Source organism: Pleurodeles waltl, chromosome 3_1 (genome assembly GCF_031143425.1).
Source record: "Pleurodeles waltl isolate 20211129_DDA chromosome 3_1, aPleWal1.hap1.20221129, whole genome shotgun sequence".
Classification (NCBI taxonomy): domain Eukaryota; kingdom Metazoa; phylum Chordata; class Amphibia; order Caudata; family Salamandridae; genus Pleurodeles; species Pleurodeles waltl.
Genome location: NC_090440.1, coordinates 1,341,986,322 through 1,342,012,573, shown reverse-complemented (window position 1 = coordinate 1,342,012,573; position 26,252 = coordinate 1,341,986,322). Strand labels below are relative to the sequence as shown.

The following is a 26,252-nucleotide window of genomic DNA, read 5'->3' as shown; positions in this document are numbered from 1 at the left end:
ACTGCACGTTGCACTTAACACAAAAATTAAATTAAAGTGTTTTGTAAATCTTGCACTACTATTACCTCAACTGCTGCTTTATACAGCAGCACAGTTTTCTGTGAAAGTATGCACATTTATTAATTAGCACACTTCTCGCATATGACCAGGTGGATCCTGTATACCTCTATATCAGGCAGTATTGGCATCTCGAGACAAAGAACAGGGCACTGTGACACTGGCTTGCAAAAACAGGGCAGTAAGCACCCTACAGTATACATTATGTCTGAAGCAAAAAAATCTGAATTCAGCTGTTCTTTGCTATTTGTTTGAAGAAGAGTGATAGTAATGTGTGTAAATATCCACCATTAACCTTTTATCTCGTGGAATCTAATCTTACTGCAGTGCAAAGATATGTCAAATGGACATCCTTTACATGGGGAGGGACTTGAATACTGGAAAGGGGTTTGAGTGCTGAGAAATGAGACAGGCATAGGAGTAAATGAAATAATGAAATGGCCATAGTAAAAGCAAATTCAAGGAAAGGGAACAAAGAAGGAAGTTGGAAGTAAGATGGTGGGAAGGTTAAAATGATAGTAAAAACGAAGAAAGGAAGGAAGGAAATAAAAAGTGTATGCAGAGCTTGTGTATCTACAGCCACGCATGCTACAAACATTAATTAACATTGAAAAATGATCTTTGTCAAAAAATACTGTAGAGTGCTCCTGGGTTCCACAACTGACTAAAATTGACGATCACATGAAGCAAAGAGAAAGGTCATCCACAACATGCTATTGTTAATACACATTTGCATACAAAATCTATTAAATGGCCAAGATTTAGTTGATTAATTCTGAATTCCACCATGAATAACCAACATAAAACAGGGTATACATCAATAAAGGGCATGTTTATTCAGTAAACTATCACTTAAATAAAAAAAGTGCATAGAAAATAAACATGTTTAAAAACTCCTTTTCTGTTGTTTTTACACCTATGTACAACTTATTATTTTTTCTTTTACATTCAGTCTTTCGCATAGCTTTCACAATTGGTTTATTATGTTAACTTTTTTTTTATACGGTCTCAAAGTTTTTCCTTCGTTCCCCTCAAGAGGGATGTAACACTGCTGGACCACAAGACTATTATTCCCATTCTCGCCAGAACAAAAAAGAAAACAAAAGGGAACCGGAACAGGGAAGAGAAATGACTAAAGTTTCCTACATGATGAGCGGTGGGATTCCCAAATGCCAGCCCTGCTTTTATACAACATTTTAATAAAGGTTGGGTTGTCAAAGTTGCAGTTACGAAACACTGGCTTGGTTTGCAATCACAAGCATTTGTAAGGTCTCAGAGACACATTGTAAGACAATACCAAAGTCAATACAGCACAGATTTGTATAATATCCAGTGTGTGAGTCCCAAATATTCGAAACCAAAAAAAACGAGAAAAGACAAGGATAGAGGAGTACAATTACTGACAGAAACACTGGAAAGGCAGAAGAATGTTTTGGCAATCTTCGAGGTTCACAGAAGCCAAAGTAATATAGTGACCTGGCAGAAATTGGGTACATGTGGTGCGGAAAATCTTCCATTTGTTAAACAGAAATAACATTTTGTTAATTTGTGTCCTCGGAAGAAAGACAGGAAGTTAGCTAGTACACATCACTTACAACCAAAACACCCGTTGTACCTTTGGGAAGATGGAACATCTTTAGTAAGAAGTACCCAAATTAGAACAAAATACTTTAAAATGAAGTGGTCCTCCCTCAAGTATTAAAGAGAATGCCATAAAAAATGTTGTTCAAAACGGGATTTGGACCCTCAAAGAAATACGTGAAAACAAGGTGCTGAAACATGTTTATGCAAGGTTGGTTCTCTAACAGGTGACTAAGAGAAAGAAAGCTCAAACAGATGCTTGTACACAGTGTAACCTGGAAAGGCTGCTGAAGCTGCAATAAATAGGGGAGGTAACATCTACTTGTACCTCACTTTCATACCACTGATCTCAGCCGTTGATGCCTGGGACTCTCAGAAAGACAGTCAACATTTGTAGGCATTTTGCAAGCAACTGTAACACAATCCTCATTATTTAGTGCTAAGGAGAATTAAAAGCCAAAATAAATCACTGACGGCTCTTGTACATGGTGTATTTTTACTAAAATCAGTTCTTAGAATGCACAAATACTTTATTTGAGTAAACCATAAAAACTGCAGTGTCTGTTCCAGAGGTTCGGTCTGAACTGCATGATTACCATTAGGAGTTGTATTGCTTTGAAAATTGAATGCATTACACGAGACAGTTGGTTTCAGCCCTTTGTGGTAAGTCTACTTGTCAGTAAACAAAACATACATGATTTATACAACCGAGAAAGAATCTGGAGGGTGTGAGGAAACGTTCAAAGATGGACTTTCAGACATTGTGATGTCAGTGGCTGTTCTTGGAATTTTACATTCACTGGGAGGGAGCCGCACTGTGCCAGGCTAGGTGTGATCATGCCACTGCCAATGGATTGCCCTGGCTTTCTGTGAGGTAAGTGGCAGCAACTCTGAAAAAGGTAAGACCAGTGGTAAACCAATGGTAGGTTAACCTCCACACTGTCAAGGTAGAGCTCGTGAGCACAGTGCATAGAGCTGGGATAAGAATTATTTCTACTGCAACATAGTTCAGACAAAATTGAGATATGAAGTGGGTATAAACCCTATACAAAACACAGCAGCACGCAGTGAAGCTTTCCTCCCTCTGGTCCCCTTTGCTTCAAGTCTCCTACGGGATTAATTTGAAGGCTATGTTCCTAGAAGAAAAAGCAAGCTGGAAGTAGACTAGTGGAAAAGGATTTAGTACAAATGGACTATGATAAACCGGTCTTTCACTAACCATAAGCAATGTAAGGCAATGTGGAAAAACGTCATACGAGTTATGTCACAGGCTGCATCATCCTGGAAAAGCGTTCTTGATAGAGAAAGGGGCCATCTAGCTACGTCACAGTCTGCTTCTATTCAGGTAAGTGAACATTTCAGCTCATCACCCACTATTACCATTCTAAGAAGCTGTTCTCAGTGTTGGGAACACATTACAGGGAGTGCAGAATTATTAGGCAAATTAGTATTTTGACCACATCATCCTCTTTATGCATGTTGTCTTACTCCAAGCTGTATAGGCTCGAAAGCCTACTACCAATTAAGCATATTAGGTGATGTGCATCTCTGTAATGAGAAGGGGTGTGGTCTAATGACATCAACCCCCTATATCAGGTGTGCATAATTATTAGGCAACTTCCTTTCCTTTGGCAAAATGGGTCAAAAGAAGGACTTGACAGGCTCAGAAAAGTCAAAAATAGTGAGATATCTTGCAGAGGGATGCAGCACTCTTAAAATTGCAAAGCTTCTGAAGCGTGATCATCGAACAATCAAGCGTTTCATTCAAAATAGTCAACAGGGTCGCAAGAAGCGTGTGGAAAAACCAAGCGCAAAATAACTGCCCATGAACTGAGAAAAGTCAAGCGTGCAGCTGCCACGATGCCACTTGCCACCAGTTTGGCCATATTTCAGAGCTGCAACATCACTGGAGTGCCCAAAAGCACAAGGTGTGCAATACTCAGAGACATGGCCAAGGTAAGAAAGGCTGAAAGACGACCACCACTGAACAAGACACACAAGCTGAAACGTCAAGACTGGGCCAAGAAATATCTCAAGACTGATTTTTCTAAGGTTTTATGGACTGATGAAATGAGAGTGAGTCTTGATGGGCCAGATGGATGGGCCCGTGGCTGGATTGGTAAAGGGCAGAGAGCTCCAGTCCCACTCAGACGCCAGCAAGGTGGAGGTGGAGTACTGGTTTGGGCTGGTATCATCAAAGATGAGCTTGTGGGGCCTTTTCGGGTTGAGGATGGAGTCAAGCTCAACTCCCAGTCCTACTGCCAGTTCCTGGAAGACACCTTCTTCAAGCAGTGGTACAGGAAGAAGTCTGCATCCTTCAGGAAAAACATGATTTTCATGCAGGACAATGCTCCATCACACGCGTCCAAGTACTCCACAGCGTGGCTGGCAAGAAAGGGTATAAAAGAAGGAAATCTAATGACATGGCCTCCTTGTTCACCTGATCTGAACCCCATTGAGAACCTGTGGTCCATCATCAAATGTGAGATTTACAAGGAGGGAAAACAGTACACCTCTCTGAACAGTGTCTGGGAGGCTGTGGTTGCTGCTGCACGCAATGTTGATGGTGAACAGATCAAAACACTGACAGAATCCATGGATGGCAGGCTTTTGAGTGTCCTTGCAAAGAAAGGTGGCTATATTGGTCACTGATTTGTTTTTGTTTTGTTTTTGAATGTCAGAAATGTATATTTGTGAATGTTGAGATGTAATATTGGTTTCACTGGTAATAATAAATAATTGAAATGGGTATATATTTGTTTTTTGTTAAGTTGCCTAATAATTATGTACAGTAATAGTCACCTGCACACACAGATATCCCCCTAACATAGCTAAAACTAAAAACAAACTAAAAACTACTTCCAAAAATATTCAGCTTTGATATTAATGAGTTTTTTGGGTTCATTGAGAACATGGTTGTTGTTCAATAATAAAATTAATCCTCAAAAATACAACTTGCCTAATAATTCTGCACTCCCTGTATAACAGGAACAAAATTATTTGATATAGCTCAGTTAGAAGCAGGTTAGGAAAAGCGCTGCAAAGATGTACAGCTGTTTTGAAAGGTTTCTATCAGTCTATGACTAGGAATGATCACTCACAGCCAGTGGATTCTTTTACACATCATGAGGTTTCCTTTGGTGTGCACATTCTCCCTCAAACATTTACACAGAAATAAAAATATTTATAAACACAAACAAATGAAATGCCACTTTACACAATAATGATGTGGCGTTTTGGGCAATCGCCAACGGTTGTCCTTGTTTGAAAACCCTGCAGATAACGCTGTTTCCTTATGCAGTCCTTCAGCTCGGCTACAGAGGTGGTGGGAGGGTGGGAAAGGAGCCTGGTAGAGCAACTCCGGGCTGCGCAGCATCAGTCACTGGCCTCAACAGCTGCATGTAGGGATACAGCCACAGTTCAAATAGCAGCCTAGCTCTCAGATGATGACCGCGGAGGGTTGAGTGCAAGAATTGTTTATGGACAATATTATTTATCCCTCTACAGTCTCCTGATTTTATATTAATTCAAACTTTATTCCAGGTTTTCTTAAATTTCAAATTATCACGTTCCATGATAGACGCCCATGAAAGTGGGTTTGTGGCAGATACTTTCCTCAGCGACCCACAAACAGAAGGGCTTGGGGAAACGGAGACCAGAAGGAATGTCTAGCTGGACAATAGGGTCTTGAGGGCGTTGATCAGTGAGTGTTCCTGACTCCTTCCCTCCCACATCACTACCTCTACTCTGTCAGTGCATCTTCAGCTAAAGTTGCAGCAGTCCGCTTAACTTTTAAAATCTTTTTAATAAAAAAAATATATATTTATATATCTCTATCTGTATATCAACTCGCCTCACACAGTGCAATAGTTATCAGAAATGAACAATTCTACCCCCCACAATTACTTCTCAGTCAGGATGTTGTTTCTAAGGGTGTACCAAGAAAATATGCAGGGGCTCGTTGAAGGGGGACAGGGGCTGGAGTACTCCCTACAATACTGACAAGGCTTTCAGGTTAGGCAGAGGATGAGATTTGGAGCTTAAGTCTCCCAACTCGGGGCATTTTTAGTATTTTTTTTTTTAAAACACCTCCAATATGATGAAATCCCAAGTGTGCACTTATTTTCTCGTTTATGGTTTTCTAGTGCATATGCAAACATCTTGATAAACCCATTATTCTGGCTTCCCCACAGGTGCCAAGAACGTCTGGCCTACTTTGAATACCTTGCTACTGTGATCAAAAGCGGAGAACAGATCCCATGTGCACACTAAAACTATGTTTTATTTTCTCTTGCCCCCGTGCTTGCCTGAAAAATCCTTGCAACATCACAAAAACGTGATCATGGAATCACAGAGGAGAGCTGTCTGCTGTCTTAATGGAATACAAATATGGACGAGTGGCGATGGCTTAACACATAGCTTGGGGAAAGGTCGATGGCAGCTTAAGGATTGAAATTTCAGGGATACCTCACAAAGACAATCCCACAGTAAGAGACTGCCCCCAAGACAGCAATATGTTGATCAGGACAAGGAAAGCCCAAGCTATAAAATTCCCAATGTGAGTTACACCCTCACTGGCGAACATACCCAAGAAAAGATGCAGCCCCTCCCAACACCACACATGACCTCTTTAAGGGAAAATTCACCTTATCCATAGCTTCCAGAACCCTGCCTTGGCTTTCAGAAGCCAACCATCAACCAGTTGCTGTGCTAAGAAAAAAGAAAATGTTTTGAGGCGGTGGGGTGGAAGGGAAATATGACTTCTCTCTGCATATATCTAAAATTCTATAACACTATGTCCTAAGACAATAATATAAACAAACATCAAAACTAACATTTCCTTTAAATTAAGATAATCACTTCTTAAAAATAGAGCTGTCACATAAGTGCTTTTCCCTATTTAAGTGCCTCTTTCTTGTAAAAAAATATACAAAATATTTACATCTATAAAACCTTAAATACTAAAACTGTAAACGGAACGGAGAGAAATCCAAGTATTTCGACACAAATGGGTTGTCATGGGGCTGAGAAATAAAACCAAAAAGTTGAGAGTTTGCTCAGAGCATGACCATGGTCAGAGCATAGGAAGACCAGTAGTGTCAGTATTGTCCTTGTCTCAAGGCGAAGTGAGGAAGGCTACAAGCCTGTGAGTTGCCTCTATCCTCTTCATAACACGGTCTCTGGCAAACATTAAAGGACAACCACCACACCACTAAGGTAAACGTGGGTCTGGCACTCAAAAACAATCACGATTTCTAGAACAAGTCCTCAAGCACAGAGCTCTTAATATGCTACAGGATAAAGCATCAAACTCCAAGCTCACAATGCACCCTCCTAACCCCGAGAATGACACTCACTGTCACTCAGTAATAAGATCAGCCTTGCTCCACAGAGCACTAGCCCAACAGGTGCCTGATTTTGACTCCACAATCTTTCCTGATCACTCACTCATCTGCTGTCAACCGTCTCCCAGGTACAGCATTATCTGCCCCAGTGCTGCCTCGTTAGGCTCCTCACAAGGCCACCCGCATATCTGCTGTCAACGTCCTTCCTCAGATCTGAAAAGCCCAAACTCCTTGCCAAGGCATTTCTCTCAACTGAAAAACAACTGACCTCACTCAGGGGAAGCCCACGAAATGTCTACCTCCAAGCATTTTTATGCCTGCACTCAGCTAGTAACAATCCCTCCTCACATTTGAAATGTTATACGCAACTAAAGCCAGATGACCCCATTTCAGGCAGTGCCAATCCCTCCTCCCATCTGAAGAATGGCTGTCAACTCACCTATGAACAGCTAATGTGCTAAAGACAAACATTCCTTTTATCGGAAGAGTACTTTTCCGTGGCCTGTTCCATTCCTTCCTCTTACTGAAAGAGGGAACTGCCTCTCCTGCTCGTACAAGGCCCTCCAATTGAAATCTAATACGTTGCGCGTGCTATAAAAATTAAACTAATTAACTACAGGAAACTAAATCATGCAAGAGAAAGCAAAAGTATAACCTTGCCACTCAAAGACACCAATCTCTGGAAAGTGTCAAACAGCAACCCCTGGCCACATTCTGGCCTCTCCTGTTGCAGCCACATTAAGTCAACCCTCCTCTGCTTTTTGTCAAAGGAAGATGGTGAGGGCGAGCGGAGGGTGCTGAACAAAGACAGTAACATGGATAAGGTAGAAGACTAATACGATCAGGGGAACAGGAGCTTTCCCTTCAAAATTACGCAGAGTAACGGCAAAAATTCACATTCTAACCAGACATGATAAGATGGAGAGATAGCCTCTGTACAACCAAATCTACACCGCATGTCCTCCAGTGCCAGCATGGGGACTCAAACCTAAAAGAATGACGCAAATGTGTCAAACTAGATGCTGAGGTAAACCCTGATCGGTACCCTCGGGTTCTTGGGAACCTCCGAATTGGATTATCGTGTGGGCAATCAGGGTGACTGTTGCTGCCCTCTGGCCGTAAACCTTTAACCACCCAGAATTGCTACTGAAGTCCAGCCTCACTAACCTAAGGATCTTTTGCTTGTGCACACTGGGTGGTTGAGGCACCAGTCCCATAGATTTAAACTCTTTAGTCATGCCATCTTGCCCAACCTTCAAACACCACTAGTGTAACAGGTGGTAAAATGTAGAAGCGTTCAAAGAAACCCATGCATTCATGGACTCTTAACAAACTTGCGTTCTTTTTCAGAAGACACATAGCAAAGGATACTGATGGTGCAGAGACACAACTGTATGGACTAGGGCACATGACAAGGTCCTTTCTGCCAGCAACTGAGACTAAAATGAGACCTGGGTTTGTCCCTTTCCTCTTCCGCCTCTGACCAGCCCATGCCTGAGTCTTCGTTCAACTCTTAGCCAGAGCACTCTGGCAAACCTACAGACGTGTTCTAGTTCAGAAACTTGCGACATTTCTTGGCTCCACAGTTGCAGGGCAGCTTGTTGCGAGCGTCCTCCAGAGGAAACTTGTAGTCATAGGTCAGCTCCTCTCCACGGTAGATCTTGCGCACGGCAAAGATGATGATACGTTTCATCCCATCGATATTGATGACTCGTGAGTAACAGTTGGGTTCACATGAGTGGTTGATGAAGCGGGCAGCGTTTCCATGCATGGTAGCATCCACTACCTCGGAGTCATCAATGCGGAACATATAGCAGCCAATCCCCTGCGTGCACAGAGAGGGAAAAATGTTAGGGTTCAATATGACACTACCAAATGCACAATCAGCAAGGGTGCCTGGTAATGGCGGTCTTCCATAGGCCTGGGACTACCAACCGCACAAAGCATATGGAAGCAATGTCTGCTTTCTTACTGATGCTTCTCAACAGGGATGCTATACATTTATTGGTCAGTACCACTTTACAGGACTTTCAGCGAGACAGCACTACCCCATCTGAGCAGGGATGGTATCATTTAAGTATCCTAGAAAAGGCACTTTTCAGCAAGGCTTCTAGACTTTAATTGGAAAGCACTACAAATCTAGATATAGCTGATTTTTGTATGGGTTATCAGCAATTCTTAACATTTTGTTTTGTGGATTTATATAGCACAAACGTGACCCCAAGGTATTCGAGCGCTTTACATGAGCATCAATTATGTTACAAAAGGACACATTAATTTTTTGGGTAGGTGCAGGGAGATCAAGTGATTTCCCAGAATCACGGGATGTTGAGCCGACGCTAAGACTCAACCCTGGTTCCCCAGCTCCAAAGACGGAAGCTCTGGCTGTTACGCCACATCCTCGGTTATGACTGTTACACTTGAATGGGCCAGTGAGGACACAAAGCAAGGCCGTAACAAGATTAATGGGATGGATTACAACTCACAACTAGCAAACTGCCAAGAAAGGAGACCATGCACTTGAAAAATAAAAGGCACTATGACAGACGTAATAGCCTTCTTCTAATGCATGATCAATCCTTGACGTTCTGCCATGGCATGACACAGAATATGATCAAATGCTTTGACAATGCAACCCCAGTGCTCTGCAGTGGAGTCTGATTGGAAGTAAGACTTCTAAAATCTTTAGAACCTTGTGGCTACTTCCACCTGGTCCAAATTCAGACTATAGAAGGTATTTCTACAAAAAGATGTTTGATTGCATTTTGTACTATATATTGGACCAACACAAAATAACCACCACTATAAGGATCCCAGCATTAGAGAGCAGAATTGTCATTGAGCCAAATTTTATCACACCACAAACATTTTCTCAGGTTAATAAACTGCATATAAAAATGGGGTTATTAACTCAGCGGACAAAGAAACACCAGGAAGAGTATGGATATGTGAGGGAATATGGAAGCAATATGGTTCAAAGATTAGGGTAATGTGATACTGTAATGGGAACTGTATCCATAAAAAAGATACTGGAAAGGGCTATGAGGTTTAGACTAAAGAGGGGGAAATGTGGGAGCGTATGGTTTTCCTTGTACATGAAAAAATGTCAAAGGTGAGTAACAAAGGAAAGATATATGTTAATGGGAGGGAAACTAAAACATGGTTAGGTGAGCCTTCATCTTTATTTTTTATTTTCCTAAAAGGAAATTCTCAGCATTCCCTCGGGTTTCACAAAAAAGCCAAAGACTGCTGTAAAAATAAAGTGCTATTAAATGAAGCTGAAGATTAACCAATTAATTTGATTGCAAGTCACATGGAACCTCATACTGTCCATTGCACAATTCAGCATCCCACAAAGTTATTCCTTGGATCCGTAAAGCATGATTCCCCAATCGATTTCCCCTGTGCCCACCATGCAACAATCCCAAAGGATGGCAAACAGGTGTCTCACTTCTCGAAGCACGGCACTCCTGCCAAACCTCACCTTGCTGTCGTAGTATTTCTCCCGTTTGTCTGTGAGAGTGGATCGGATCACATTTCCAGAGTACTCGATCACCATCTCACCTGCATCAATGTTTCGCTTGCAGAACAAACCACGGCCATGGATAGGTGATCTGTGTAAGAGCAACACACTGCTTAAGAACAACAAAATCATCAAATGCTTAATGAAATTCTTGTACTAGAAAGAGCACAGTACGATACCATTCTCGGTGGGACCCATACGGATCTAGTTTCGGGGTATGGAAGGGGTGGGGGGGATATAGAAGCCTGGACTCAACTTGGAGAAAGCGACTGAGTTAAATTAAACAGTAATAATTCAAGAGCTTTGTGTTTATCAGTCCCTGGCAGTTGAACCTTTGACAGGGTAGTTTTGCTCAGTGACCTCAGAGTGGGATACATTTTTGTGACAGAATTGGGTACACTTAGCTTGGTGTCAGGACGAGTGGGTTCCATGAGGGTTAAATACTGGTCTCAGTGGGTGTGAGCAACCCCCTCCCCCCCCAAACCCCCTGATATGTAATACTGGGAGAATGCAAGGTTGATGTGTGGGAAGTACTGGACCCATAAGGCTCTAGTTTCAGTGAGTAAAAGTGCCATGGGCATCTGCTACTAGAGGATGAGGCTGTGTCAGTGAGTGCTGCACCCGTTGTGCAATAGGAATGAGAGAGTGACAGTTACAGTTGGGTATATCCTGCTACAGTTGGGTCTCATAAAGCATGTTTACCTATAGACACCAACAGCTTCTTTCGAGGTTTTCTTCAAGTGTCGGAACCTCATGGGCATTGGTAAGTCCATGCTTGTAGCCCTCCTGGAGAAAATGCAGACAAAACGCAGCTCAAATGTAACCTTTGCCATCAATTAACAATAAATCACATCAAACGCATTCACAGGCAAAACAATTAAGTAAGATATGTCTTCAGCATCACAAACACCCCTTATCACCAAAACGCCTTCATACCTGGCAGACTTGAGCTGCACTTCCTCCTCTTCCTCATCATTGGGGTTGTAGTCAGGTGGCTGCCGATGTTTTGAGGCCAGAAAGTTGAACATATCAAATGCTGATTTCCTACAGATGTGAAGTACACACGTGGCCATTAAAAGGTGATGTTGTGAGATGTATGCATAATAATACCTGAGAGATTGGATGATGCTCTTTTCTACGCCACATATACACATACATATTAGTAAGCTTTCACTTGTACATTATGGCATAAGAATTTATTTAATACAAAAGAGGATATATACTTCCTAAAGATCTATTTAGACAAAATAATGATTTAATGAACTAATGCTCCTATATATAATCCCCTGAACAGACTCCTCAAAAATTGAGAAGCTATCAATTTTTTTTCCTCATGCAAGTCTCAAAGATGTCTTTTTGGTTTTGCCCCATTTGAGCAGAAGTGTGTGGTCTTTCTCTTTCGCTTAGGGCACATAACTCTTTTGGCAATCTTCGGTGAAAGGAAGGGTAGAAATAGAGACTACCACGCATTTAGTTTAATGCTGCAGACAATTAATTCTGTTCACGTGTATTTGTATGCCATGTATTCAACACATTGAACATGATGACAGTAGCACAATTATACACGTTTAAAGTTGAATCAACTCATTAAGCAGTTCATCATATTAGTAATTAGAACACTAAAAACATCGATGTGCATATTACCAACTTATTTTAACAAAGTGTTTAATACATAATACTTTTTCACATTAATATTACATGTTTTCCCTACATTCTTCCTTTTCCCTTCATTTTTGTGCGACACTTTGATTGATGTCTGTAACATTTGTTAACAACAAAATTCGTCAATCTGCAAAATTACTTCTACAGGTTCTAAGAAACCATTTTGTTACTCTTTACAGCCAAGGATTTACTTCATTTTAATACTAGTCGAACAAGTGACTTATCTTCAGTAACAGCTTTTCTGGTAGAGACTATCTAAAAGCAAAGTCCTCACCTAGTGAATTTCCCCAGGTGCCAGACTGGATTCTGAAACCTTTGTAGCAATTCGCTCACATGTCGACAGGTGTCATTGTGCAGGTCTGCCCTGTGCCAGTCATGACCACTGTACATGCGCCACTTTCACGAGTTGACATCAGTTTCTTTCTGATCTCCGTTTGCGCCGATGGACGTGATGCCACTTGAATAGGTTTACAGCAGTGTGCAGACTTTAGGTTGGAATCTTATTAATGGATGATATGAGTCCAATCCACAACAAAGAGGGTGGTGGGTCGGTGAGGAATCTGCAGTTAGAGTATCTACCAGAAAAGGAGTTGCTGTACATAAATAACTTATTTTTCTGATAGAGACTTCTAACTGTAGATTAATCACCCTGTGAATAGATACCAGAGCAGAATCTTCTGAGGTGGCGAGTCTGTGGAATAGCACAGACTATGAAATCCTGCAGGTCAAATCAGGTAATGTGCCCATAACACCTGACCTTGTTATCCAAGCAGTACCGCTCTGTGAACTTGTGGAAGGAACACTCACGTAGTAGGTTGGCAAATGCCCGTGACTGACACATGGCCGCCAGCTCAGCTGTAGCAGCCTTCGCTCTGGTGGAATGAGTGTACAAGCGTTCTGGGGGCTGTTTTTTGGCTAGCCATTAGCAGATCCTGATGCACAGTTCAATCCATCTTGTGATGGTAGTCTTTTGCATCGCTTTGCCTTTCTTAGCCCCCAGGAAACCAATAAAATGTTTTTTGTCCTATTGGTAATCACTGGTTTGGGTCACTGTAAGGAAATGCCTTCCTTGGCATGGTTACCCCCTGGTTTTTTTCTTTTTGTTGATGTCAGCTATTATTGAAAGTGTGCTGGGACCCTGCTAACCAGGCCCCAGCACCAGTGTTCTTTCCCTAAACTGTACCTTTGTTCCCACAATTGCACAGCCCTGGCACACAGAAAATTCCCTTGTAAATGGTACCCCTAGTACCAAGGGCCCTGTTGCCAGGGAAGGTCTCTAAGGGCTGCAGCATGTCTTATGCCACCCTGGGTACCCCTTACTCCGCACATGCACACTGCATCACAGCTTGTGTGTGCTGGTGGGGAGAAAATGACTAAGTTGACATGGCACTCCCCTCAGGGTGCCATGCCCACCTCTCACTCCCTGTGGCATAGGTAAGTCACCCCTCTAGCAGGCCTTACAGCCCTAAGGCAGGGTGCACTATACCACAGGTGAGGGCATAAGGGCATGAGCACTATGCCCCTACAGTGTCTAAGTAAAACCTTAGACATTGTAAGCGCAGGGTAGCCATATTGAGTATTTGGTCTGGGAGTCTGTCAATTAAGAACACCACAGTTCCATAATGGCTACACTGAAATCTGGGAAATTTGGTATCAAATGCCTCAGCACAATAAATGCACACTGATGCCAGTGTGGGATTTATTGTAAAATACACTGGAGGCTGGAGGAGATAATGAGGAAAACAAGGAGGAGTCACACACCAGTCATGACAGCCCCTAAGGTGCCCTGAGCTGAGGTGACCCCTGCCTTTAGAAATACTCCATCTTGATTTTGGAGGATTCCCCATAGGAATAGGGATGTGCCCCCCTCCCCTCAGAAAGGAGGCACAAAGAGGGTGTGGCCACTCTCCAGGACAGTAGCCACTGGCTACTGCCCCCTGACGTAAACACCCCCCTAAATTTATTATTTAGGTGCGGCCCTGAACCCAGGAAATCAGATTCCTGTAACCTACAAGGAGGACTGCTTACCTGAAAGCCCAGCTGAGGCGACAACTGACTTGGCCCCAGCCCTACCGGTCTATCTCCAGACTCAAAGAACCTGCACAGCGACGCATCCAACAGGGACCAGCGACCTCTGAGGATTCAGAGGACTGCCCTGAACCCGAAGGACCAAGAAACTCCATAGAACAGCAGCAGTGTTCAAAAACTACAACAACTTTGCAACTTTAAAGCAACTTTTAAAGAACTCTCTTCCCACCGGAAGCGTGGGACTTCTCACTCTGCACCCGACGCCCCCGGCTCGAGCTCCAGAGAACCAACACCGCAGAGAGGACTCCCAGGCGACTACGACGACGTGGGTAACCTGAGTCGCCCCCCCTGGACCCCACAGCGATGCTTGCAGAGAGGATCCAGAGGCTCCCTGTAGGAAGTTGGCTCTGTATGTACTATTTCAAAGTAAGAAAAAGCATGCACAGAGTCCAAGGGTTCCCCTTAGAGGTAAGATAGTGGCAAAAAGAGATAATTCCAATGCTCTATTTTGAGGTAGTGTGGTCGAGCAGTAGGCTTATCAGAGGGTAGTGTTAAGCATTTGTTGTAAGCACACAGGCAATAAATGAGGAACACACACTCAAAGACAATTCCAGGCCAATAGGTTTTTATATAGAAAAATATCTTTTCTTAGTTTATTTTAAGAACCACAGGTTCAAGATTTACAAAAAATACTTTAAATGAAAGGTATTTCACTTAGGAACTTTGAATTAGCAAAATAGCATGTACAGTTTTCACACAAATGGCAATAAGCTATTTTAAAACTAGACAGTGCAATTTTCAACAGTTCCTGGGGGAGGTAAGTGTTTGTTAGTTTTGCAGGTAAGTAAACCACTTACAGGGTTCAAAGTTGGGGCCAAGGTAGCCCACCGTTGGGGGTTCAGAGCAACCCCAAAGTTACCACACCAGCAGCTCAGGGCCGGTCAGGTGCAGAGGTCAAAGTGGTGCCCAAAAGGCATAGGCTTCAATGGAGAAGGAGGTGCCCCAGTTCCAGTCTGCCAGCAGGTAAGTACCCGCGTCTTCGGAGGGCAGACCAGGGGGGTTTTGTAGGGCACCGGGGGGGGGGGGGGGGGGGGGGGGGGGGGGGAAGGGGACGACAAGTCAGCACCAAAAGTAAACCCTCAGCGGCACGGGGGCGGCCAGGTGCCGTGTGCAAACAGGCGTCGGGTTTGCAATGGAGTTCAATGGGAGACCAAGGGGTCTCTTCAGCGATGCAGGCAGGCAAGGGGGGTGGGGGGTCCTCGGGGGAGCCACCACCTGGGCAAGGGAGAAGGCCACCTGGGGGTCGCTCCTGCACTGGAGGTCGGATCCTTCAGGTCTTGGGGGCTGCGGATGCAGTGTCCTTACCAGGCATCGGGTCTTTGAAACAGGCAGTCGCGGTCAGGGGGAGCCCTGGGATTCCCTCTGCAAGCGTCGCTGTGGGGGCTCAGGGGGGTCAACTCTGGCTACTCACGGGCTCGCAGTCGCCGGGGAGACCTCCCTGTAGTGTTGGTTCTCCACAAGTCGAGCCGGGGGCGTCGGGTGCAGAGTGCCAAGTCTCACGCTTCCGGCGGGAAACGTGTGGTTTTCAAAAGTTGCTTCTTTGTTGCAAAGTTGCAGTCTTTGTTGGAGCAGAGCCGCTGTCCTCTGGAGTTCTTGGTCCTTTTAGATGCAGGTTAGTCCTCTGAGGCTTCAGAGGTCGCTGAACTCTGTGGAACGCGTCGCTGGAGCAGTTCTTTTGAAGTGGGGAGACAGGCCGGTAGAGCTGGGGCCAAAGCAGTTGGTGTCTCAGTCTTCTCTGCAGGTTTATCAGCTCAGCAGTCCTTCTTCGTCTTAGGTTGGAGGAATCTATCTTGCTAGGTTCTGGAAGCCCCTAAATACTCAATTTAGGGGTGTGTTTAGGTCTGGGGGGTTAGTAGCCAATGGCTACTAGCCCTGAGGGTGGCAACACCCTCTTTGTGCCTCCTCCCTGAGGGGAGGGGTGCACATCCCTAACCTATTGGGGGAATCCTCCACCTGCAAGATGGAGGATTTCTAAAAGTCAGAGTCACCTCAGCTCAGGACACCTTAGGGGCTGTCCTGACTGGCCAGCGACTCCTCCTTGTTTTTCTCATTATCTCCTCCGGCCTTGACGCCAAAAGTGGGGGCGTGGCCGGAGAGGGCGGGCAACTCCACTAGCTGGAGTGCCCTGGGGTGTTGTAACAAAGGGGGTGAGCCTTTGAGGCTCACCGCCAGGTGTTACAGTTCCTGCAGGGGGAGGTGAGAAGCACCTCCACCCAGTACAGGCTTTGTTACTAGCCACAGAGTGACAAATGCACTCTCCCCACGTGGCCAGCAACATGTCTGGTGTGTGGCAGGCTGCTAAAACTAGTCAGCCCACACTGGTAGTCGGTACCGTTTCCGGGGGCATCTCTAAGATGCCCTCTGGGGTGTATTTTACAATAAAATGTACACTGGCATCAGTGTGCATTTATTGTGCTGAGAAGTTTGATACCAAATTTCACAGTTTTCAGTGTAGCCATTATGGTGCTGTGGAGTTCGTGTATGACAGACTCCCAGACCATATACTCTTATGGCTACCCTGCACTTACAATGTCTAAGGTTTTGCTTAGACACTGTAGGGGCATAGTGCTCATGCACTTATGCCCTCACCTATGGTATAGTGCACCCTGCCTTAGGGCTGTAAGGCCTGCTAGAGGGGTGACTTATCTATACCTGTAGGCAGTGTGAGGTAGGCATGGCACCCTGAGGGGAGTGCCATGTCGACTTAGTCATTTTATCCCCACCAGCACACACAAGCTGGCAAGCACTGTGTCTGTGCTGAGTGAGGGGTCTCCAGGGTGACATAAGACATGCTGCAGCCCTTAGAGACCTTCCCTGGCATCAGGGCCCTTGGTACCAGGGGTACCAGTTACAAGGGACTTACCTGGATGCCAGGGTGTGCCAATTGTGGAAACAAAGGTACAGGTTAGGGAAAGAACACTGGTGCTGGGGCCTGGTTAGCAGGCCTCAGCACACTTTCAAGTCATAACTTGGCTTCCGCAAAGGCAAAAAAATCAGGGGGTAACCATGCCAAGGACGCATTTCCTTACACTCCCCTTGACCGCAACTGCCTGGTAACAAGGAACCCGACACCTGAACCAAGCACTGCACCCTCAGCCCCCAGGACCGAGAGGAACCACCTTCCAGTGCAGGAGTGACCAGCAGGCGGCCCTCTTCCTAGCCCAGTCAGTGGCTGGCCCGAGAAGCCCCCTGTGCCCTGCCTGCATCACCTAAGTGACCCCCAGGTCCCTCCATTGATTTCAATAACAAACCCAACGCCTACTTTGCACACTGCTCCCGGACACCCCTGGGCCGCTGAGGGTGTGTTTTGTATGCCTGTTTGTGTCACTACCAGTGCTCCACAAAGCCCCCCTGGTCTGCTCCCCGAGGACGCAGGTACTTACCTGCTAACAGACTGGAACCGGGGCACCCCTGTTCTCCATAGGCGCCTAGGTGTTTTGGGCCCTCCTTTGACCTCTGCACCTGACCAGGCCGGTGTTGCTGGTGCGGGGACTTTGGGGTTTCCTTGAACCCCCAACGATGGGCTGCCTATGCCCAGGAGACTGACTGTGTAAGTGCTTTACTCACCTGAGAAACTTATCCAAACTTACCTCCCCCCAGGAACTGTTGATTTTCGCAGTGTGCCCATTTTTTAAAATAGCTTATTGCTATTTTAACTAAAACTGTGTGTACTACTGCTTTGAATCAAAGTTCTATACTTACCTGTGTGAAGTATCTTGCATTTTATGTACTTACCTCAAATCTTGCGGTTCTAAAATAAATTAAGAAAATAATATTTTTCTATATAAAAACCTATTGGCCTGGAGTTAAGTCATTGATTGTGTGTTCTCATTTATTGCCTGTGTGTGTGTACAACAAATGCTTAACACTACCCTCTGAGAAGCCTAACTGCTCGACAACACTACCACAAATAGAGCATTAGTATTATCTATTATTGCCTCTGTCAAACCTCTTGGGGAACCCCTAGACTCTGTGCACACTATATTTCATTTTGATATAGTATATACAGAGCCAGCTTCCTACAATGGTGGTTTGGATTTTGCTCTGTAGAGGCTGAACTTGGCCTCCACCTACCAGGTGGCCCAAGTAAACCACGTTACTCTGCCCTATCTGTAATTTTGTAGCCTTGATAGTGAGGCCTGCCTTTTTTCCGGTCTCAAGTACTCTCCTGAGGTGGACCAGGTGATCCTGCCAGGTGGAGCTAAAGACAGCAATATCATCTAGATATGCTGCACTAAAGTCTACGAAGCCTGCCAGAACTTTATTCACCAACCTCTGGAATGTGGCAGGAGCAGTGTTCAAACCAAAGGGCATCACTGTGAAATGACAATGCCCGCTAGGAGTGGAAAATGCTGTTTTAGGCTGGGCAGCATAATTTAGCTTGATCTGCCAGTAGCCTGCTGTCAGGTAAAAACTGCTAAGGCACTTGGCTGAAGCCAGAGTATCAATCAGCTCATATGCCCTAGGAACTGGATGGGCATCAGTCAGTGACTGCATTGAGACCTTTCTAGGTGACAAAACCTCATTGCTCTCTTCCCACCATGGGAGTGAGGTTTTGGCACAAGGACTACTGGGCTAGCCCAAGAGCTATCTGAAAATTCATCTACCCACAAATCCAGCATCTTTTGGACTTCTGCCCAGATGCAATCTCTGACATGGCCAGGCTGCCTGTAGATTTTACTCTTTACAGGCAAACTATCACCTATGTCCACCTAGGACTAGGGGCCAGGGAAAAGGGGCCAGAAAACTGACTGAGAACTTGTTTACAGTCAGCTTGTTGTTGTTCAGGGAGGCAATCTGCAAACAGTACCCCATCCCCTGAACCATCAACAGTGTGGTGGGAGAGGTGGTCAGGGAGAGGGTCACTCTCTGGTTCCTGTCCATCATCAGTGCCCATGAGCAAGCTCGTGTCAGCCCTGTCATAGTAAGGCTTAATTAAGGAGGTTCACTTGAAGCACCATGTGGGGCTTCTTGGGAGTGCCCAAGTCAACTAAATAGGTGACCTAACCTTTCTGCTCTACAACCGTGTGGGGTCCATTCCACTTGTCTTGGAGTGCTCTTGGGGCCACAGGCTCTAAGGCCCACACTTTCTGTCCTGGCTGGAAAACAGCCCAATTCTTGCTTTCCCCAAGATGTCCTGCAAGGGGAATGTCATGGCCTAAGTTCAATAAGAGCTCTCTAAACTTCCATGATATGACCATTCTCCTGGTGGCACCAGGCTTGGGGTCTCTAGCCTCAAAGTATAGAAGCTCATTGTCCCAATAGAACCTGTGGGGTCCACTGTCGCCCCTTGCCTCCTCTGCAGCAGCTTGCTGCCTGAGACATTCAAGAGAGGGGCAGGATTTCTGCTCCAAACTCAGTTCTTCACTGGAGTGCCCCTCTGCCCCAAAGAGCTCTGCTGTGCCAGCACTCAGCTCCTCTGATGCAGGTTCCTCACAAGGAGTAAGAGAATCCTCCTGAGAAGATTGATCCTCGCATGAGTCCTGGGCAGGAGGTAATTGTTTACCCTTAATAGCTCTATTCTTGGGAGCAGACTGGTCCATACTTTCAGGCTGCAGTGCTCCTGATTCCCCCTGTTTCTTGGCCTGTGCTCTAGTTCTCACAAAGACACTGGAAGGGATGCCCAGCTTTGCTGCATGGATCTGTAACTCCACTTCAGCCCACTTTGAAGTCTCCAAATCACTGCCCATTAGACAATCTACAGGAATAGGACACTACAACTCTTTTAGGGCCAGTAACCACCCCCACCCAGCGAAGGTTAACAGCTGCTATGGGGTGGCACTTAGTGACGTTATCTGCGTTGGTGACTTGGCAATTGTGACAAAGTAAGATTTGCTCAGGTGACACCAGTTTTTCAGTCACCATAGTGACTCTGGCACCTGTGTCCCTGTAAGCTTCTGCCCCAATACCATTTATAAGGGGGTACTGCCTGTATTTCCTCAAATTAGGAGGCCAGTCACTGATACTAAGATAACCTCAATGGTCTCTCTGACTAGGACATAGTCCACTGCACTCCCCAAGGTGAACCCAGCTACACCCTTGGTTAAAGTACTACCACCAGCGCTAATGCTAGGGGCACTAGGAGCCGTCATAGTAGTACTCTTGGTGCTTTTCTTAGGGCAAGTGCTGTCACCTGCCCTATGGCCTTTTTCCCTACACAGGAAGCACCAAGGTTTCTTTTTAGAGGAGGAGGAAATTGATTTAGATCTACTCCCAGTATCATTTTGTGGGCCTGATGAAGACTTTCTGCTTTTCAGTAGATTTTTCCACATCTTTCTCCTGGGTTTTTAGAAGAGCCCTTCTTCTTTTGGTCACCCCCAATGTGAGTCTTCTTACTCACCCTGGTGCGAACCCACTTGTCTGCCTTCTTTCACAATTATTTAATTATCATATAACTGTGCATGGTCGGGGGTGACTTACAGTTACCTTAGGGCATGAGTTACAAACAGGTGAATATTTTCTGGTTTTGTATGTTTAAAATGTCAACCTAACTCTAACGTCCCTGTAACTTTTTTTTACGTGAATTTCTGTTCTTTTTTAATTCTATTTTCCAACTATAACGTCCCTGTAACCTCTGGTTTCTTCAGTGAATTTCTTTGGTTTTGTTAACGTAAAGTAATGTTTAATACTATACGTTAATCCAACCACTGCCATGCACTGTGAGAAGGGCCTTTGGCCTTGCACAGCAAGCGTTGGCTGCAGGGCCTCGCTTGCGGCCAGAGCTGTGCGGCCAAACTTCTAGAATCCCCCAACACCATGCTGCGCATGGCCTGGTGTATGGCCAGTCCCGGGGGCCAACCCTCGTGCATGCACCCAAATACAAGTGCACAGCATGAGCTTGGATGCAGTGGGTGTTTTTTTCCCTCATTTTTTTTTCTTTGGGTTTTCTTTATCCGCAGATCCACCTGTAGACTACTGGATCCGCGGATTCAGCCGCTGATTCGCAGATGGGGTGAAAAATAAAATAATTGGGCAATTCTTTCCCCATGAGGGGACCCCTCTCTGTGTCCTATGGGGGTCAGGATAGCTGTATCCTGACCTGTTATGTGTTTTTTCACTGAACATTTCCCACCCCCGAGCAGATGCAACAAAAGAAAATGGCGCCACAACTTTTCTGTCAGGTTGTGGCCAGCCAATCAGGGCTTTGTTTTTCCCTCGGATCCGTAAATCCGAATCTGCGGCCCTATATATCTATAATTCTTTAAACTCTAAGATCTCAGAAACTACTGAACTGATTTACACCAAATCACAAAAAGCGTGCTTTCAGGGTCAAGGCCTAGGTTTCTGCCAAATTTGGTGTAATTACGCTCAGCGGTCAGGCTACAGTCACAGTCAAAATTTTGAAAAATCCCAGACACACAGAATGGGGAAAATGTGTTTTGGGACCCTCTCTTTTTCTCAGCACACACTTGAGAGATCACCCCGAAACTTTCTAGAAAGCAGCTGACCAAAGTATGTTTGGAAAATTTCATGAAGATTTGTCAAGTGGTGCCAAAGTTACTGGCAAAATAAAAAAAAAAGCCAAAAACCATAACTACCTAGTGGTGACTGCCACTAGGAGAACAAAATAAAATAATATATATATATATATATATATATGGAAAATGTCACTTACCCAGTGTACATCTGTTCATGGCATGAGACGCTGCAGATTCACATGCTTTGCACATCCCGCCATCTAGTGTTGGGCTCGGAGTGTTACAAGTTGTTTTTCTTCGAAGAAGTCCTTTCAAGTCACGAGATCGAGGGACTCCTCCCCTTTTGGCTCCATTGCGCATGGGCGTCGACTCCATTTTAGATTGTTTTCCCCGCAGAGGGTGAGGTAGGAGTTGTGTATTATAGTAATAGTGCCCATGCAATGGAGCAACTATATATGTATGTACATAATGTGGTTTAAAGCGATATATTTACAAATGTTCAACTTCAAACGGCTACAGGCTCCCGGGGAGGCGGGCGGGCGCATGTGAATCTGCAGCGTCTCATGCCACGAACAGATGTACACTGGGTAAGTGACATTTTCCGTTCGATGGCATGTGTAGCTGCAGATACACATGCTTTGCATAGACTAGTAAGCAGTTATCTCCCCAAAAGCGGTGGCTCAGCCTGTAGGAGTTGAAGTTGTTTGAAATAAAGTTCGTAGTACTGCTTGTCCTACTGTGGCTTGTTGTGTTGTTAACACATCCACGCAGTAATGCTTAGTAAACGTATGAGGCGTAGACCATGTGGCTGCCTTACATATTTCAGTCATTGGAATGTTTCCTAGAAAGGCCAAGGTAGCACCTTTCTTTCTAGTTGAGTGTGCCTTTGGTGTTATAGGCAGTTCTCTTTTTGCTTTGAGATAACAGGTTTGAATGCATTTAACTATCCATCTGGCAATACCTTGTTTGGATATTGTATTCCCTGTATAAGGTTTTTGGACAGCAACAACAGTTGTTTTGTTTTCCGAATTTGTTTTGTTCTGTCAATGTAGTACATTAATGCTCTTTTGATGTCTAATGTATGTAGTGCTCTTTCAGCTACAGAATCTGGTTCTGGAAAGAACACTGGTAGTTCTACTGTTTGATTTAAGTGGAATGGTGATATGACTTTTGGTAAGAACTTAGGATTTGTTCGTAAAACTACTTTATGCTTGTGTATTTGAATAAAGGGTTCTTGTATGGTAAATGCCTGTATTTCACGTACTCTTCTTAGAGATGTGATGGCAATTAGAAATGCTACTTTCCATGTTAAATATTGGATCTCACATGAGTGCATGGGTTCAAACGGTGGACCCATGAGCCGTGTTAAGACAATGTTGAGGTTCCACGAAGGAACTGGTGGTGTTCTTGGTGGGATAATTCTTTTTAGGCCCTCCATAAAAGCTTTTATGACTGGGATCCTAAAGAGTGAAGTTGAGTGCGTAACTTGCAGATAAGCTGAAATTGCAGTGAGATGTATTTTAATGGATGAGAAAGCTAGCTTTGACTTTTGCAAAAGCAGTAAGTAGCTTACGATGTCTTTGGCAGACGCGTGTAAGGGTTGAATTTCATTATTATGGTAATAATAAACAAACCTTTTCCACTTATTTGCATAGCAATGTCTAGTGGTTGGATTCCTAGCTTGTTTTATGACTTCAATACATTCCTGTGTAAGGTCTAAGTGTCCGAACTCTAAGACTTCAGGAGCCAAATTGCTAGATTCAGCGATGCTGGATTTGGGTGTCTGATCTGTTGTTTGTGTTGAGTTAACAGATCTGGTCTGTTTGGTAGTTTGACATGAGGCACTACTGAGAGGTCTAGTAGTGTTGTGTACCAAGGTTGTCTTGCCCAAGTTGGTGCTATTAGTATGAGTGAGTTTGTTTTGACTCAACTTGTTTACCAGATATGGAAGGAGTGTTGAGAGGGGGAAAAGCGTACGCAAATATCCCTGACCAACTCATCCATAACGCATTGCCCTGAGACTGATCTTGTGGGTCCCTGGATGCGAAGTTTCGGCATTTTGCGTTTTCTTTTGTTGCAAATAGGTCTATTTGTGGTGTTCCCCAACTTTGGAAGTAAGTGTTTAGTATTTGGGGATGAATCTCCCATTCGTGGATCTGTTGGTGATCCCGAGAGAGATTGTCTGCTAACTTATTCTGAATCTCTGGAATAAACTGTGCTATTAGGCGAATGTGGTTGTGTATCGCCCAATGCCATATTCTCTGTGCCAGGAGACACAACTGTGTAGAGTGTGTCCCTCCCTGTTTGTTTAGGTAATACATCGTTGTCATGTTATCTGTCTTGACAAGAATGTGTTTGTGGCTTATTATGGGTTGAAATGCTTTGAGCGCTAGAAATACCGCTAACAGTTCTAAGTGATTTATGTGAAACTGTTTTTGCTGTATGTCCCATTGTCCTTGGATGCTGTGTTGATTGAGGTGTGCTCCCCACCCTATCATGGAAGCATCTGTTGTTATTACGTATTGTGGCACTGGGTCTTGGAAAGGCCGCCCTTGGTTTAAATTTATACTGTTCCACCATTGAAGCGAGATGTATGTTTGGCGGTCTATCAACACCAGATCTAGAAGCTGACCCTGTGCTTGTGACCATTGTGATGCTAGGCACTGTTGTAAGGGCCGCATGTGCAACCTTGCGTTTGGGACAATGGATATGCATGAAGACATCATGCCTAGTAGTTTCATCACCAGTTTGACTTGTATCTTTTGTTTTGGATACATGGTCTGTATTACATTGTGAAATGTGTGAACTCTTTGTGGACTTGGAGTGGCAATCCCTTTTGCTGTGTTGATTGTCGCTCCTAAGTATTGCTGTGTTTGACACGGCAGAAGGTGTGACTTTGTGTAGTTGATTGAGAAACCTAGTTTGTGGAGGATTTCTATGACATATCTTGTGTGTTGTGAACACCGTCTTAGCGTGTTGGTTTTGATTAACCAATCGTCTAGGTACGGGAACACATGTATTTGCTGCCTTCTGATATGTGCAGCTACTACTGCTAGGCATTTTGTAAAAACTCTTGGTGCAGTTGTTATTCCGAATGGCAACACTTTGAATTGGTAATGTATCCCTTGGAATACAAACCTTAGGTACTTTCTGTGTGAAGGATGTATTGGTATATGGAAATATGCATCCTTTAGGTCTAGTGTTGTCATGTAGTCTTGTTGTTTGAGCAGTGGGATTACGTCTTGTAATGTAACCATGTGAAAGTGATCTGATTTGATGAAGGTATTTAATGTTCTGAGATCTAGTATAGGTCTCAGACTCTTGTCTTTTTTGGGTATCAGAAAGTACAGGGAGTAAACTCCTGTGTTTATTTGTTGTTTTGGTACTAATTCTATTGCTTCTTTCTGTAGCAATGCCTGAACTTCTAGTCCTAGAAGATCTATATGTTGTTTTGACATATTGTGTGTTTTCGGTGGGACGTTTGGAGGGAATTTGAGAAATTCTATGCAATAACCATGCTGGATAATTGCTAAGACCCAAGTGTCTGTTATTTCCTCCCAATGTCTGTAAAACTTGGTTAGTCTCCCCCCCACAGGTGTTATGTGTTGGGGATTTGTGACCTTGAAGTCACTGCTTGTTTGGAGGAGTTTTGGGATTTTGGAACTTTCCTCTATTCCTTTGAAATTGTCCCCCTCTATATTGTCCCCAAAAACCTCCCCGCTGATACTGGCTCTGGTAAGTGGGCTTTGTTTGTGAGGTTGTGGCTTCTGTGGTTTGCCCTCGAAACCCCCCTCGAAATTGTGTCTTTCGAAATGTGCCTCTGCTCTGTGGGGAGTAGAGTGCGCCCATGGCTTTGGCCGTGTCAGTGTCTTTCTTAAGTTTTTCGATCGCAGTGTCCACCTCTGGCCCAAACAACTGCTGTCCGTTGAATGGCATATTCAGCACAGCTTGCTGTATCTCTGGTTTAAATCCTGATGTACGCAGCCATGCATGTCTCCTTATTGTTACTGCTGTGTTGACAGTTCTAGCAGCTGTGTCTGCAGCATCCATTGCTGACCGTATCTGATTATTGGAGATACTCTGTCCTTCTTCTACTACTTGCTGTGCTCTTTTTTGGAACTCCTTGGGTAAATATTCAATAAAGTGTTGCATCTCATCCCAATGGGCCCTATCATATCTGGCTAACAATGCTTGCGAATTTGTAATACGCGACTGGTTTGCTGCCTGTGCCGCCACCCTTTTGCCTGCAGCATCGAATTTTCGACTTTCTTTATCTGGAGGTGGTGCATCTCCTGAAGTATGAGAGTTGGCTCTTTTGCGTGCTGCTCCCACTACAACAGTCTGGTGTTAGCTGTTGTGTAATGTACACTGGGTCTGTTGGTGGCGGTTTATATTTTTTATCTACTCTTGGAGTAATGGCTCTCCCTTTAACAGGCTCCTCAAACACTTGTTTGGAGTGTTTTAGCATTCCGGGTAGCATAGGAAGCCTCTGATATTGGCTGTGTGTGGACGACAGTGTATTAAAAAGAAAGTCGTCTTCAATGGGCTCTGAACGAAGGCTGACATTATGAAATGCCG

The 26,252-nt window shown here is 44.5% G+C and overlaps 1 protein-coding gene across 2 annotated transcripts in view; it reads right to left on the bottom strand.

Annotated features, from left to right (window-relative positions):
• Positions 1-868: 868 nt before the first annotated feature.
• The window catches only part of KMT2A (lysine methyltransferase 2A), a 1,244,888-nt gene continuing 1,219,504 nt past the window's right edge, over positions 869-26,252 (bottom strand). For both annotated transcript variants that reach the window (XM_069224744.1, XM_069224745.1), the window contains exons 33-36: positions 11,443-11,550; positions 11,209-11,292; positions 10,468-10,597; positions 869-8,808 (exon numbers count right to left, since the gene is read on the bottom strand). In XM_069224744.1, coding sequence (XP_069080845.1) covers positions 8,533-8,808; positions 10,468-10,597; positions 11,209-11,292; positions 11,443-11,550 — 598 coding nt within the window. In that variant the 3' untranslated portion in view covers positions 869-8,532. The remainder of the gene's footprint in view (positions 8,809-10,467; positions 10,598-11,208; positions 11,293-11,442; positions 11,551-26,252) is intronic.